Source organism: Salvelinus fontinalis, chromosome 30 (genome assembly GCF_029448725.1).
Source record: "Salvelinus fontinalis isolate EN_2023a chromosome 30, ASM2944872v1, whole genome shotgun sequence".
In the NCBI taxonomy this organism is placed as follows: Eukaryota; Metazoa; Chordata; class Actinopteri; order Salmoniformes; family Salmonidae; genus Salvelinus; species Salvelinus fontinalis.
In genome coordinates, this window is record NC_074694.1 from 36,598,859 (window position 1) to 36,615,155 (window position 16,297).

Genomic DNA, 16,297 nt, shown 5'->3' on the forward strand with positions numbered 1-16,297 from the left:
TGCTCTCCTCTGAGGTTGTGAGATGGAGAACCTTGCAGGGTTTAATTTGTCTTCTGGGCTGTGGGGTGTTTTCTTTGGGTAATAAAAGGGCTGCAGTTGCAGGCTTGTTTCGAGTGGGGCCAGTGGCCATTGCAGAAGTGTTCATACCATTCATTGTTCCTGAGTGTCCCTGGCCTAAACAGAGGGCTAGAGACGGGCATAGTATGAGCAGACACACTAATTGCTTTATTGCAGTTTATGGACTTGTTACACTTCTACTATAAATGTTATAAAAGGTTCTGTCCTCTCATCTTGTTTTTAGGATATTTTATATGATCGCTCATATTTTATTTTAGCCCTGAAGGGGTGTGTGTTTGTCATCGTGTCCCCAACACCCTGGTCATTAAAGAAGTACTCCAACAGATAATTAAGATTTAGGAATATTAAACTGAGTAGTTGTAATTTAAAGTGTTTATTTACACACATGCAACCAACTCCAAAAGCACACTGCACCGGCAACTCTTCTTGGCAACGCAGTTCATTTTGCAACTAACCAATAGGCCTACATGATTGAACTGAATGATATTGTATTGGTATCTGTGTGTAGTTTCAACTGAATGACTCTCTTGAATAGGCGATCCCTGAAACTCCATTTGGAACTAACAAACAACATGATTGAACTGAATGACAGTGTGTTAGTGTCTGTGACGTTTCAACTGAATGACGTGTGTGTCTCTCTTGATTAGGCTGTTCCTGTCGAGGCCACGAGATGCCACTGCCAGCAGTACAGTCCACCTGGAAGAGATGTGGAAAGAGTGACGGTGACCTACCATGACAAGGCCACACAGACTCCACCATGGAGGGGACATGCTGTGAGTGCTGCTTCCTGTATGTCTCAGAGAGAGAGAGCGAATGTCCATCCCACTGTCATGTTCTGATCATATTTACTGTTGCGCACTCGACTTGTGACTTTTTGTTGTTGTTGGATTCTCACCGTGCAAGTGTTCTCTATTCCAAGTCATAATCTCTGTAGGAGCTGTGAAACGTTTATAGCTGTTCTATAACATATACAGCACCTTTGGCAGTATTCAGACCCATAGACCTTTTCCACATTTTGTAAAAACCTTATTTAAAAATGTATTGTTTTTCCCCTCAGTCTACACACAATGCCCCATAATGACAAAGCAAAAACTAGTTTTTAGAAGTTTTTGCCAATTTATAAAAAAATATCTTAAACTGAAATATCACATTTACATTAGAATTCAGACCCTTTACTTAGTACTTTGTTGACGCACCTTTGTTAGCAATTGGACATGACGCTAAAAGCTTGGCACACCTGTATTTGGGGAGTTTCTCCCATTTCTCTCTGCAGATCCTCTCAAGCTCTGTCAGGTTGGATGGGGAGCATTGCTGCACAGCTTTTTTCAGGTCTCTCTAGAGATGTTCGATTGGGTGCAAGTCCGGGCTCTGGCTGGGCCACTCAAGGACATTCAGAGACTTGTCCCGAAGCCGCTCTGCGTGCTCTTGGCTGTGTGCTTAGGGTCGTTGTCCTGTTGGAAGGTTAACCTTCGGCCCAGTCTGAGGTCCTGAGCTCTCTGGAGCGGGTTTTCATCAAGGATTTACCTTTATTTGGCAATGTTCATCATTGCCTTGATCCGGACTTGTCTCCCAGTCCCTGCCGCTGAAAAACATCCCCACAGCATGATGCTGCCACCACCTTGCTTCACAGTAGGGATGATGCCAGGTTTCCTCCAGACATAACGCTTGGCATTGAGGTCAAAGAGTTAAATCTTGGTTTCATCAGACTTGTTTCTCTTGGTCTGAGAGTTTTTTGGGGCCTTTTGGCCAGCTCCAAGCGGGCTGTTGTGCCTTTTACTGAGGAATGGCTTCCGTCTGGCCCTACCATAAAGGCCTGATTGGTGGGGTGCTGCAGAAATGGTTGTCCTGGAAGGTTCTCCCATCTCCACAGAGGAACTCTGGAGCTCTGTCAGATTGACCATCGGTTTCTTGGTCACCTCCCTGACCAAGGGTCTTCTCCTCCGATTGCTCAGTTTGGCCGGGCGGCCAGCTCTGGGGAGAGTCTTGGTGGTTTTAAACTTCTTCCATTTTAAGAATGATGGAGGCCACTGTTCTTTGACCTACAATGCTGCAGACAATTTTTGGTATCCATTCTCAGATATGTGCCTGTACCCGAATCCTGTCTCTGAGCTCTAAGGACAATTCCTTTTGACCTCATGGCTTGATTTTTGCTCTGACATGCACTGTCAACTCTGAGACCTTATACAGGCAGGTGTGTGCCTTTCCAAATCATGTCCAATCAATTGAATTTACTTCAAGTGGACTCCAATCAAGTCGTAGAAACATCTCAAGGATGATCAATGGAAACAGGATGCAGCTGAGCTCAATTTCGAGTCTCATATCAAAGGGTCTGAATAAAAATCCCAAAACCTGTTTTCACGTTGTCGTTATGGGCTTATTGTGTGTAGATTGCTGAGGATTATTTTTTATTTAATACGTTTTAGAATAAGGCTGTAATGTAACAAAATGTGGAAAAAGTCAAGGGGTCTGAATACTTTCCCTACGGCACTGTATAACTTTATACTGTAACTGCTGGAGGACACCTAATAGTGACTTAGCTAGGTAGGTGTCATCTTTCCACACTGACATCCAGCGCTCTGGTCAAGCCAAGCAGCCAGGAGTCTCTGGCCTCTGCCACTTGGACAGACAGCACGTTCCACCAGTAAGGCAGCCTGGGGGCCTGTTGGAGCAGGATGTTGTGTGGGCTGAACAATGCCAGTTTAGAGGGATGACTGGGCCCATTGCCCCCCCCCCCCCCTTTACACTGGCAGCCTGCTTAGGAGACCGGAGCATTTGGCTGTTTAGCCACCTGCCTGTCTGGTACACTACTGCTATCTTTCTGTGTTCTCTGATGAAACAGGGCCTCAGCCCTCCCTGGGCAGCGTAAATCACAGGACTATCACTAATGACAAACAATAATGCATATCCAGGGGGTTAGCTGCCCTTTTGTTTGCCTGGCCCAAATAAGGGCACCTCTAAGCCCAGCGTAGAACAAAGTAGCACCGGCAATAACGCGGAAGTCGCTTTTGCACGCCGCTAGCCGCTCCGTTATGTTATTGTTTTATGTTATGCTTGTTGGGTTAGGCAGCAATTTAGATTTTAAAAAGAAGGCTCCGCTTGAAATATGCGCCCCAGTAACGCAGCACAGGGGTCTCATTTTTACACCTGGCCAAAGGACACCAGCATATACCGGTGAGAGGCGCCATGAGGTGGACGGCGGGGAGACATGGTGCTCAATCATAGACACCCGCACCCGGTGGCGGTGCACTTCTGGTCACTTTTGTATCCCGCCATGATTTGGATTTATTCACCCTCCTGCTTTGCCGTTTTGGAATAAGGTGTGGATGGGGAAACTGTAGGGAAATTGGTTTGGTTCAGATTTACAGCTTGGGTTTGTACTTCACCTGAAAAAGGTAATGGACAAGTTGTTGCTGGTTGTGTGCAGCGAGTGGGGTGATACGGGGGACAGGGGGGGGGGGGGGTGATTTGGTGCTGGGACTAGGGCTGGAAACATGCGCTTCCGGGGTGCAAGAGGAGATAAGAGGACGGGGCGAGGCTGTAGATGCGTTCACCAAGGCACATGCCTTGCGCCACTCTAATTGAATTCGCCAGCGTTCAGATGGTCAGACACACAAGTGCCCATCAGCACACAGATAAGTCAGGTGCCACCGAAAGGAAAGCCTTTCCCGTCTTCTTTAATTGTTTCTCCTTTTGTATGTAAGCCGCTGCAGTTTTTGTTTGAAGAGGAAACGTGATAGCTCTGACATTTGATTTTTCCGTTATGAGGGAAACGGTCACAATATTCTCCCAGCTGTCTCGAGATAAGGAAAGTGTAGCGTGTGAGCGTCAGCACACAAGCCGACAGCGGCATAATGTCAGTGGCTTGAGAGTATCTCTGTCTCAAAGGCACGGGATTCATCACACCATGCTGTCTCTTAGTGCCGAGCTCCAATCATAGTTAGTATTTCTAGCTCAAATCCATCTAATCGTATTTGTCACATGCTTCGTAGACAACCGGTGTAGACTAACAGTGAAATGCGGGCCCTTCCCAACAATGCAGAGAGTGAGAAAATAGTAATAACACGTAAAAATAATTATAAATACCGACTAATAACTTGGCTATATACATGGTTACCAGTAGCGAGTGATGCACTACCCTCTGTAGCGCCTTGCGGTCGGATGCCAAGCAGTTGCCGTACCAAGTGGTGATGCAGCCAGTCAAGATGCTCTCAATGTTGCAGCTGTAGAACTTTTGGAGGATCTGAAGGCCCCATGCCGAATCTTTTCAGCCTCCTTAAGGGGAAGAGGTGTCGTTCCCTCTTGACGACCGTGTTGTTGTGTGTGGACCATGATCGATCCTTAGTGATGTGGACACCGAGGAACTTGAAGCTCTCAAACCGTCCCACTACAGCTCTGTCAATTTGAATGGGGGTGTGCTCGGCCCTCCGTTTCCTGTAGGTAACGATCAGCTCCTTTTTGTCTTGCTAACGTTGAGGGAGAGGTTGTCGTCCTGGCACCCCACTGCCAGGTCTCTGATCGTCGCCGGTGGTCAGGCCCACCACCACTTCCGTATTGGGTACTTCCTGTTTGAGTTTTTGCTTGGAAGCAGGAAGCCAGAGGACAGAGTTATTGTCAGATTTGCCCGATGGAGGGAGAGCTTTGTCTGTGTCTCTGTGTGTGGAGTAAAGGAGATCTAGAGTTGTTTTGCCTCTAGGTACACAGGTGACATGCTTGTAGAAATTTGGTAAGACAGATTTCAGTTTTCCTTCATTAAAATCGCCGTCCACTCGGCGCGTCGTCTCTGATTGGACAGGCATTGAGGTATTCGGTTACTGTTCGACTGATCGTTAGAATGGGAAAACGAGTGACTTGAGTGTGGTATGATCGTCCTGTGCCGGGCGCACCGGTTCCAGTGTCTCAGAAACGTCCGGGCACTCCTGGGCTTTTCCCACGACAGTGTCTAGGGTTTACGGGGAATGGTGCGACAAACAAAAAACATCCAGTCTGTGGCAGTCCTTGGGGCGAAAACTTGTTGATGAGAAGTCAAAGGAGAATGGCATGAATCCTGCAAGCTAACAGGCGGGCCACAAACAGACAAATAACGGCGCAGTATAACCGTGGTGTGCAGAACAGTATCTCAGAACGCACAACTCGTCGGTCCTTGTCACGGATGGGCTATTGCTGCAGAGGACCACACCGGGTTCCTCTCCTATCAACTAAAAACAAGAAAATGACTCAAGTGGGCACATTATCACCAAACCTGTACAAATGAGTCCTGGAAAAACATTGCCTGGTCCGACGAATCCGGTTCCTGTTGTGTCAGGATGATGGCAGAGTCGGGATTTGCCATGAGCAGCATGAGTCCATGGCCCCATTCTGCCAACGGTATAGGCTGCTGGTAGTGGTGTAATGGTGTGGGTAATGTTTTCCTGGCACACTTTGCTCAATTGATATCAAGGGACCTAATGTTTCCATTCCCCAAAGAATTCGGGCTGTTCTGGAGGCAAAGGGAGGGGGGGGGGGGGGGGGGGGGCAACCCAGTACTAGATGAGTGTCAGCCAATCTTGCGCTGTCTCTTCTGAGTCTCTGGGATTAGCAGTATGTCCTGCGCCACCGACTAGGTTGGAAGTAGCAATCTTCATTCAAATGGAGGTTAGTGATCGCTGTTCTGAAGTCCAGAAGCTATTTTCATTACCGGAAACAATGGCATAAACATTATGTACAGAAAAGTTCAGATCAGTGCAAACAAACACACAATATAGCGGAATTGGTCAGGAGAGCCCGTAAAACTTGCGGCTATGCATTTCAGCCACATTCTAAAATGTGTCTTTGGTTCCATCTTTGGCATCCCCGCGCGACAGGCTTGACGGACCAATGGGAAACGACAAGATTGTCTTTGCGGTCTGTGTGATGTCACAAAGTCAAGTCGGTCTACTGCGTATCAGGCTGTATGTATTCAGAAGCTAAGGGACAATGTTCCTCATTGTCACAGCTACACCTGTTTACCATGGCAACGGTTTCTAGAACAAAAAGGTTTTTTCTCTCTAAGAAAAAGCTGATCCCTAGCGGATTAGTCATAGTCCTATTAATCAATACTGATAAATGGAACAGGCAACAGTGTCTTGGAGAAATACTGATGGTGTGTTAGAGAGAAAGAGTGATGAAAGAGGGGGGAAGGTTGAGAGAGGCGACATTGTAATGAGCTCGTGAAATTATGCTGTCTATCCAGACTGCAGAGAAACTGGCATCAACCATAATGAGCACAATTGATCTGTAGTGGCAGTACACAAATGACGCATACCCCCCCCCCCCAAAGCAAAGGTAAGCTCAACACCCAACCAATCCCCTCTCACTGAGCCTCTTGCAGCTTCAATAACAGTACCTGTCACTGTCATGTCAGGTAGCTATGAGTTTAGAGGTCACCCTAGTCGTCTACATTTCTCATCTTCCTCCCCCATGTCAAATCACTCCCTGACAGGTGCGTCTGAACCGGTGGAGGGTGAGTGTGATTGTATTGTACAGGGAGACATCGCAGGCACCTTGTCTAGGAATGGACTGAGAGACAGTGGTGCCACATTTAGTGTGGGTGTAGCAAGGGGGGGAATAGGCTAGTGGCTGCACCCCATCCCAGCATGTTTTCTCAATTTGAGGCGCTGGAGAGAAATGTCCATCTAAACTAATCCCCCCCTGTCTCCCTGGTCCTCGTGTCTGAGTGACCTGTGTTTGAGAGTATGGTGCTCTAATCTACAGCAGCTTCAGAAATTATTCATACCCCTTGACTTATTCCACATGTTGTTGTTACAGCCTAAATTCAAAATGTATTAAATATAGATTTTCCCACACATCTACCCACAAGACCCCGTAATGACAGAGTGAATACATGTTTTTAGAATTTCGTGCACATGTTTTGAAAATAAAATACAGAAATCTCATTTACCTAAATATTCACACACCTCTGCTAATATGCTCCAAATTGAGCTCAGGTGCATCTAATTACCTTTGATCATCCCTGTCAATACAACTTGATGGTAGTCCACCTGTGGCAAATTCAGTTGTTTGAACATGATTTAGAAAGAAACACCTGTCTATAGAAGTTCCCACAGTTGACAGTGCATGTCAGAGCAGAAACTAGACCATGAAGTCCAAGGAACTGGAGCAACCGGGCAAGAAGGACCTTGGTCCGGGAGATGACCAAGAACACAATGATCACTCTGACAGAATTAGAGTTCCTAGGCTGAGATGGGAGAACCTGCCAGAAGGACAATAATCTCTACAGCACTTCACCAATCTGGGCTCTATAGGAAATGCCAGATGGATGCCACTCCTGAGAAAAAGGCATATGACAGCGTGCTTGGAGTTTGCAAAAAGGCATGTGAAAGACTCTGAGAGCATAAAGGCAAAAGATTATGTGGTCTGATGAGACACACATTTGACTCTTTAGCCTGAATGCAAAGCGCTATGTTTTGAGAAAACAATGCACAGCTATGGGGATGCATTTCAGCAGCAGGGACTGGGAGACTGGTAAGGATAGAGGGAACAATGAATGGAACCAAAATGAAGGCAAATCATTGAGAATGTGCTTGAGTGCAAATGACCTTAAACTGGGGCAAAGATTTGCGTTCCAACGGGACAATGACCCCAAGCATGCAGTCAAAGCTATGCTGGAATGGCTTCAGAACAAGAATGTGAAAGACCTTGAGTGACCCAGCCAAAGCCCAGACTTGAATCCCATAAGAAATCTGTGGAGAGACTGCTATTCACCGCTACTCCCCATCTACCTTAACAGAGCTTGAGAAAATCTGCAAGAAAGAAAGGAGAATATCCCCAATTCAGATGTGCAAAGCTGACACAGACATACCCAAGACGACTCAAAGCTGTACTCGCCGCCAAAGGGGCTTATACAAAGTATTGACTCAGGGGTGTGAATACTTATGCAAATTAGTATTCACAAAATGCAAAAAATAAAATATAAACACAACATGTAAAGTGTTTGTCCCATGTTTCATGAGCTGAAATAAAAGATCCCAGAAATGTTCCATAATCACAAAAAGTCTATTTCTCAAATGGGGGAAAAATTTTGTTACATCCCTGTTAGTGAGCATTTCTCTGATGCCAAGATAATCCATCCAATTGACAGGTGTGGCATATCAAGAAGCTGATTTAAACAGCATGATCATTACACAGGTGCACCTTGTGCTCGGGACAAAAGGCCACTCTAAAATGTGTAGTTTTGCCACACAACACAAAGCCACAGATGTCTCAAGTTTTGAGGGAGTGTGCAGTTGGCATGCTGACTGCAGGATTGTCCACCAGAGCTGTTGCCAGATAATTGCATGTTAATTTCTTTACCATAAACCGCTCCAATGTCGTTTTAGAGGATTTGGCAGTATATCCAACCAGCCTCACAACTGCAGACCATATGTAACCACGCCAGCTCAGGACCTCCACATCCGGCTTCTTCACTTGCGGGATCGTCTGAGACAAGCCACTCGGACAGCTGATGAAACAGAGTTTGCACATCCAAAGAATTTCTGCACAAACTGTCAGAAAACTTCGGCGAACGCTCATCTGCGTGCTCGTCGTCCTCACCAGGGGTTTGACCTGACTGCCGGTATCGTAACAAAAAAGGCTGAAATCGCGAATGCTCATATTCCTGCCATCTTTCTGAGCGATACAAAATGAATCTGTACAGGCGCAGTCTGGTTGAAAGGCCCTAACTGCAGGTCAACCATTGAGCATGTTTGGAATGCTCTGCATCAACGTGTACGGCAGCATGTTCCAGGTCCCGCCAATATCCAGCAACTTCACACAGCCATTGAAGAGGAGTGGGACAAAATTCCACAGACCACAATCAACAGCCTGATCAACTCTATGCGAAGGACATGTGTTTCGCTGCATGAGGCAAATGGTGGTCACACCAGATACTGACTGGTTTTCTGATCCACACCCCTACCTTTTTTACATTTATTTTTAATTTTTAAAGGTATGTGTGACCAACAGATGCAATGCTGTATTCCCAGTCATGTCAAATCCATAGATTAGGGCCTAATGAATTCATTTCAATTGACTGATTTCCTTATGAACTGTAACGCAGTAAAATCTCGTTGCCTGTTGCGTTTTATTTTTGTTCAGTGTATATTTCATTTTCAATATATTTTTTACTTTGTCATTTTATAGGTTATTTGTCCATTTAATTATGAATCCATTTTGAATTCAGACTAACACAACAATGGAATAAGCCAAAGGGTATAAATACCTTTCTGAAGACACTTTACTGACACACTTGCACGCACGCACGCACACACACACCAATCCGTGATCCTTAGTTGCCAGGAACCTCTGTTCCTCTTAAGATTCCATCCCTGTGTGTGACTGGAGACCAATCACTCACTTACCAACTCCACGGAGGGATGGCTGAGTTCGATCCTCTCTGTCTATCTCTTTGTTCTCTGGTGTGTGTCATTTCCTCTGGTGTTTGTCTTCTCTCTGCACAGGGTGTTCTGCCTGCTCCTTTCCTCTCTCCCTGGCAGCGCTCTCACCAGGGGACCCTGCGGGCATGCATGCCCCACCACAGCAGACAGAGTGAGTCCCTAACAGCGCCCCCCCCCATCCCTACCCCTCGCCACCCATACCCTATAGAGCCTCGCATCTGTGTCCCCATGCCATTACCCTGCCACCCTGCTTCAGTCCCTAGAGTCTTAGAGCATCAAGCAAGTGCAAATTCTCTTTTTCCCTTCTAGTTATCATTTTATATCCTCTCCAGTTAGCTCTCTTTTTGCTGCCTCAATTGGTCACGGATTTGTTTTCTCTGTTGCTCGCTACATGTCGGCATCGCAACCCACTTTTCTAGTTTTCAAATTGGCTGACATGTTGAAAGGCTCTTCCAGTCCGATACTTGACCTGTAGAGCAGACTTGAGACCCACAATCTGCCTTGGTAGTAATTTCTCTAGCACCCACTGTTATTGTGTAGCCTTGGCATTTTCATTGTAAGAACTCTCTGAAAAGTCTAAGTGCTCCAGTCTCCTCACTAGTCTCTTTAAATGCAGTCCAAAGCACAGTGACACCTACAATATGCTGAGAAATGGGTCAAGACCAAAAGGATGGAGCGATTCAGTAGAAGAGAGAAAATGACGACGAAATGGAGAGCGAGAGAGAAACTCCGCTAATTCATTCCGTTTTGCCCTTTGATCTCTATCTTTGGGACTTGGTAGACGCCTGTCGCCAAGGACTATGGGGCCGTATCACCTCAGGCCCAAAACTTCCCCAGCCTTTGTTTTTCTCCCTCCCCTCCATCCCCTCATCCCTCTCTTCATCCCTGCCCCGAATCAGCTGTTCTCTCCGTCATGCTCGACAGAGCGGTGGTGCTTTGATCCCACACATTTCAGTCAAGAGACATTCCACGCGCATCTGCTAATGAGTGAATAGTTCCCTCTGTAATTGAACTCATTTTTTAATGAATTTTATTCACCCTCCATTGGTTGAGTGATGCCATAGCTCTTTTTAGGAGCAACCGGGAACTAGAGGGAGTAACTGAAGAGGATAACTGCTGGTGACTGTGTGTTCTATGCATGGTGTGAGTGTTCCAGGTGTTTGCGCTGTGAGTAATTGAAGGCTGTCAGTGTGTCATTAGTCTCGGAAACACAACTAAAATCTGGAGTAATTGAGTCAGATGCTTGATTCGGTTCTGGGGGGGAGATGCATGAGAAACGAGACTAACGAAGTCTCCACCCCCCCTTAAAGTAAACTGTCAGCCATGGCATGGGCCAAATGTCAACTCCCCCTCCGAACTTTGAAAGATTCAAACACCCCTTCCGAAATTGTGATTTGCCCAAATGATCAGTGACAAAGTTCCTTGTTAGTCTTCGTATCCCACAGTCTGTTGAAAGACGCTACAATACCTGCCTCTGTCCACGAGAGATTAGTGTGTCATTGAACTGCACAGAACACGTCTATTTCTTAATGAACATGCTTGTGTGTGTATGGTACACATGTACCAAACATGCCTCAGTCTCTTTGTGTAGTAAAACATACCCGTGTGTGATCAACCAATTAATGAAGACTGGACTGATGACCCTCCGTCCATTCTGGACTTCTCCATCAACCTAACCTAAATCGCTCTCCTCCTATTTCTCTTCCTTGTTGTTTCTCTCCCTCTGCCTCTCCCACACTGACCTTGGCAAGGAGTGGAACAGCTTGTGCATTACATCAGCGATACAGCGTGGTACAGTACCCTTTCATATTTCTCTCAAAACCATCCCTCCTTCCTTTCCTCTGTTCCCTCCATCTATCCCATCTGCATGACGAGGAATGCCTGGTCCTGGTCTGATGATGCCCGTATCTATCCTTTGTCTGGTGTTGTTCCCTCCCTGGTGCAGTTTGACGTGTTTCTTTCGGGTCATCCTGCATCGCCCGCACTCGGACAACAATTCACATCTTCTTCCTTCCTCCATTCTTCACCCTCCACCTCCTCCTATGCTCTCTATCTCTCGCGCCCCCCCCCGAGCCACTCCACCTTTCCCCCTACAGGTCTGGCTTTGCATCGACCACCTTTCTATATTTGACTTTGTAGTTATTTAGCAGCTGCTTCTTTCCAGAGCGATTTATAATCCAGTCAGATTAGTTAGATATTTTTTTGCCAGAAAAGCAGTCGAATCAATCAGTCAAATGTATTTTATAATGCCCTTTTTACATCAGCAGATGTCACAAAGTGCTTATACAGAAACCAAGCCTAAAACCCCAAAGAGCAAGCAATGCAGATGTAGAAGCACGGTGGCTAGGAAAATCTCATTAGAAAGGAAGGAACCTAGGAAGAAACCTAGAGGAACCAGGTGCTGAGGGGGGGCCAGTCCTCTTCTGGCTGTGCCGGTGGAGATTATAACAGTACATGGCCATTAAGGCTAGATCATTCTTCAAGATGTTCAACCGTTTTATAGATGACCAGCAGGGTCAAATAATAATCAGTGGTTATAGAGGGTGCAACAGGTCAGCACCTCAGGAGTAAATGTCAGTTGGCTTTTCAAAGCCGATCATTCAGCGGTCGAGACAGCAGGTGCTGTGTGTGTGTGAGAGTGGCAGAGAGAGACTCTCTCAACAGCAGGTCCGGTGAAAAGGTTAGGGTTCCATAGCCGCAGGCAGAACAGCAGAAACTGGATCAGCAACACGACCAGATGGACTAGGGATGGGGACAGCCAGGTGCCTTGAGGCCAGGTAGTCCTGAGGCATTGTCCTAGGGCTCAAGTTCACTGGAAGGGGAGAGAGGGAGCATACTTAAAATCACACAGGACACCAGATAAGACAGGCGAAATACACCAGACAGGGCCAACCAGGCAGGATAAAACTCCACCCATTTTTCCAAAGCACAGCCCCCACACCACTAGAGGGATATCAATAGACCACCAACTTACTACCCTGAGAAAAGGCGGAGTATAGCTCATGAAGATCTCCCCCACCACACGAGCCCGATGGGGGCGCAAGACCGGATAGGAAGACAACATCAGTGACTCAACCCACTTAAGTGGAGTATAGCGTAAAAAGCCTGGCAAGACGTGATGTATCCTGCCTAGGGAAGGCATGGGAGAGCACCAGCAAGCCAGTGACTCAGCCCCCGTAGTAGTGTCAGAGGCAGAGAATCCAAGTGGAGAGAGGGGAGCAGGGCAGGCAAAGACGGCAAGGGTGGTTCATCACTCCAGTGCCCTGCCGTTCACCTTCGTACCCCTGGGCTAGAATACACTCAATCATAGGACCTACTGAAGAGATGAGTCTTCAGGTCAAACTTAAAGGTTGAGACAGAGTAAGACCTTAATCAGTCCTAGCTTTAACAGGATGCCAGGCTAGCACTGGAGCAATAGGATACCTTTTGGGGGGTTCTAATCAAGATCCTAGCGTCTGTATTTAGCACTAACTGAAGTTTATTTAGTGCTTTATCTGGGTAGCTGGAAAGTAGAGCATTGCAGTTGTCTAATCTTGAAGAGAGAACATCATGGGTGAGCTTTTCTGCATCATTTTTAGCCCAAGTTTGTTTTTTGCAATGTTATAAAGATGGGGGGGAAGCTACTCTTGAAATATTTGTGATGTGTTCGTCAAAAGCGAGATCAGGGTGCAGAGTAACAATGAGATCCTTCAGGGTTTATTTAAAAAAAAAAAGACTGTACAACAAACGAGATTGTCAGATCAAACAACATCTCTTTTGTCCGAATGTAAAAGTAAAATGTGCCGCCATCCATGTGTCTGAAATACCATGTTTCATCAATGTACAGTTGTGTGTCATCTGCACAGCAGTGAAAGTTGACATTGTGTTTCCAAATGACCTCATCAAAAGCTAGCAATATATATTGAAAACAATAGTGGTTCTAAAATGGAACCTTGAGGAACACCGAAACTTTGCATTGACTTGTCAGAGGACAAACCATCCACAGAGACAAACTGATATACACTGCTCAAAAAAATAAAGGGAACACTTAAACAACACAATGTAACTCCAAGTCAATCACACTTCTGTGAAATCAAACTGTCCACTTAGGAAGCAACACTGATTGACAATAAATTTCACATGCTGTTGTGCAAATGGAATAGACAAAAGGTGGAAATTATAGGCAATTAGCAAGACACCCCCCAAAACAGGAGTGATTCTGCAGGTGGTGACCACAGACCACTTCTCAGTTCCTATGCTTCCTGGCTGATGTTTTGGTCACTTTTGAATGCTGGCGGTGCTCTCACTCTAGTGGTAGCATGAGACGGAGTCTACAACCCACACAAGTGGCTCAGGTAGTGCAGTTCATCCAGGATGGCACATCAATGCGAACTGTGGCAAAAAGGTTTGCTGTGTCTGTCAGCGTAGTGTCCAGAGCATGCAGGCGCTACCAGGAGACAGGCCAGAACATCAGGAGACGTGGAGGAGGCCGTAGGAGGCCAACAACCCAGCAGCAGGACCGCTACCTCCGCCTTTGTGCAAGGAGGTGCACTGCCAGCGCCCTGCAAAATGACCTCCAGCAGGATGTGCATGTGTCTGCTCAAACGGTCAGAAACAGACTCCATGAGGGTGGTATGAGGGCCCGACGTCCATAGGTGGGGGTTGTGCTTACAGCCCAACACCGTGCAGGACGTTTGGCATTTGCCAGAGAACACCAAGATTGGCAAATTCGCCACTGGCGCCCTGTGCTCTTCACAGATGAAAGCAGGTTCACACTGAGCACATGAGCACATGTGACAGACGTGACAGAGTCTGGAGACGCCGTGGAGAACGTTCTGTTGCCTGCAACATCCTCCAGCATGACCGGTTTGGCGATGGGTCAGTCATGGTGTGGGGTGGCATTTCTTTGTGGGGCCGCACAGCCCTCCATGTGCTCGCCAGAGGTAGCCTGACTGCCATTAGGTACCAAGATGAGATCCTCAGACCCCTTGTGAGACCATATGCTGACACATGCACATTTGTGGCCTGCTGGAGGTCATTTTGCAAGGCTCTGGCAGTGCACCTCCTTGCACTGATGCGGAGGTAGCGGTCCTGCTGCTGGGTTGTTGCCCTCCTACGGCCTCCTCCACGTCTCCTGATGTACTGGCCTGTCTCCTGGTAGCGCCTGCATGCTCTGGACACTACGCTGACAGACACAGCAAACCTTTTTGCCACAGTTCGCATTGATGTTCCATCCTGGATGAACTGCACTACCTGAGCCACTTGTGTGGGTTAAGACTCCGTCTCATGCTACCACTAGAGTGAGAGCACCGCCAGCATTCAAAAGTGACCAAAACATCAGCCAGGAAGCATAGGAACTGAGAAGTGGTCTGTAGTCACCACCTGCAGAATCACTCCTGTTTTGGGGGGTGTCTTGCTAATTGCCTATAATTTCCACCTTTTGTCTATTCCATTTGTCTATTCCATTTGCACAACAGCATGTGAAATGTATTGTCAATCAGTGTTGCTTCCTAAGTGGACAGTTTGATTTCACAGAAGTGTGATTGACTTGGAGTTACATTGTGTTGTTTAAGTGTTCCCTTTATTTTTTTGAGCAGTGTATTTGCGACAGATAAGATCTAAACCAGGCAAGAACTTGTCCGCCTTCTCTCCTCCTCTCCATTGCTACGATGAGCTGTGTCACCTGTCGTTAGCTGCCACTCCCTAATCCCCTTGAGTTGTCATCCATTATTTATGGAGCCTCGTCCAGGGGCCAGACCCCCCCCCCTCCCCTTCAGTCAGTCTGCAGACTACTAAAGGAGCCAGGGGCCCCTCTTCTCTCTTCATCTACTCTCAGGTCCCGGACCCTGCTGACTGAACCTGTCCCTGCTGTACCTGACTATCTGGACTCTAGGGGAAAATGTTTTTCCTGTTGAAATAGCCCCAGGGCCATCAAAGCAGCATTGACATTAAAGCCAGAGATCGGCCCAATACATAAGGGGGAGTGTGGTGTGTAAATGATTCTAAGCACAGTGCCAGAGGATGGGCTAGGTCTAGTGGCAGTTAGCCTAGCGTTTTAAGAGTGTTGAGCCAGTAACAGAAAGGTCGCCGGTTCAAATCCCGGTGCGAATCTGTCTGTGCCCTTGAGCAAGGCACTTAATCTCAATTTCTCCTGTAAATCGCTCTGGATAAAATGGTCTGCTAAGTTACTTAAATATAATCTGGGCACGGTGGTGTAGTGCAAAGCGGCGGCCAGCGGATGGCAGTGTCGACTACTGAATTCATCTCCATAGTCAATGAATGGTGGTGATAAATTGAGGACTGGTAAGGCTAAACTTTGAGGCGTCTGATCTGCTGAGATGTCGAAGCTCAAAGCTATACATGTGAACATTTATGTACACAGATCACTGTGCAACGGATCAAAAGAAGAACTGCATTTACAGTTATTCTTATTCCACATTTTGTTACAGCCTAAATTCAAAATTGATTGAATTGTTTCTTTCACCCATCTACACACAATACACCTGTCACGATCGTGTGGCGGATTAACGGACCAAAATGCAGCAGTTGGAAAATAAGCCATCTTCTTTTATTATAACACGAAGATGAACACGACACAAAAACACTTTAACAAAACAACAAAATAACAAAACGACCGTGAAGCTACAAACGTTGTGCACTTACACACACTGGCTACAAACGTTCTTACATAGACAGAATTACCCACCATAGGACCAAGCGGCATGACCAGCGGCAACAGGAGCAATACAAGGATTTATGGACATGGGAGGAAATTTTAGACCGGGAGGTACCAGGAGAATATAACCGCCCCAAAGCTGAGCTGGAGGCAG

At 46.7% G+C, this 16,297-nt stretch overlaps 1 protein-coding gene across 4 annotated transcripts in view; it reads left to right on the forward strand.

The window, feature by feature from the left end:
• Positions 1-16,297, forward strand: part of LOC129829154 (serine-rich coiled-coil domain-containing protein 2-like) — a 106,329-nt gene that overhangs the window by 77,754 nt on the left and 12,278 nt on the right. For 2 of the 4 annotated variants that reach the window (XM_055890729.1, XM_055890728.1), the window contains exon 9: positions 726-851. In XM_055890729.1, the coding sequence (XP_055746704.1) occupies positions 726-851 (126 nt within the window). Of the gene's footprint in view, positions 1-725; positions 852-9,551; positions 9,640-11,239; positions 11,280-16,297 lie in introns of all 4 variants that reach the window. The other 2 variants (XM_055890730.1, XM_055890731.1) reach the window with 2 other exon arrangements.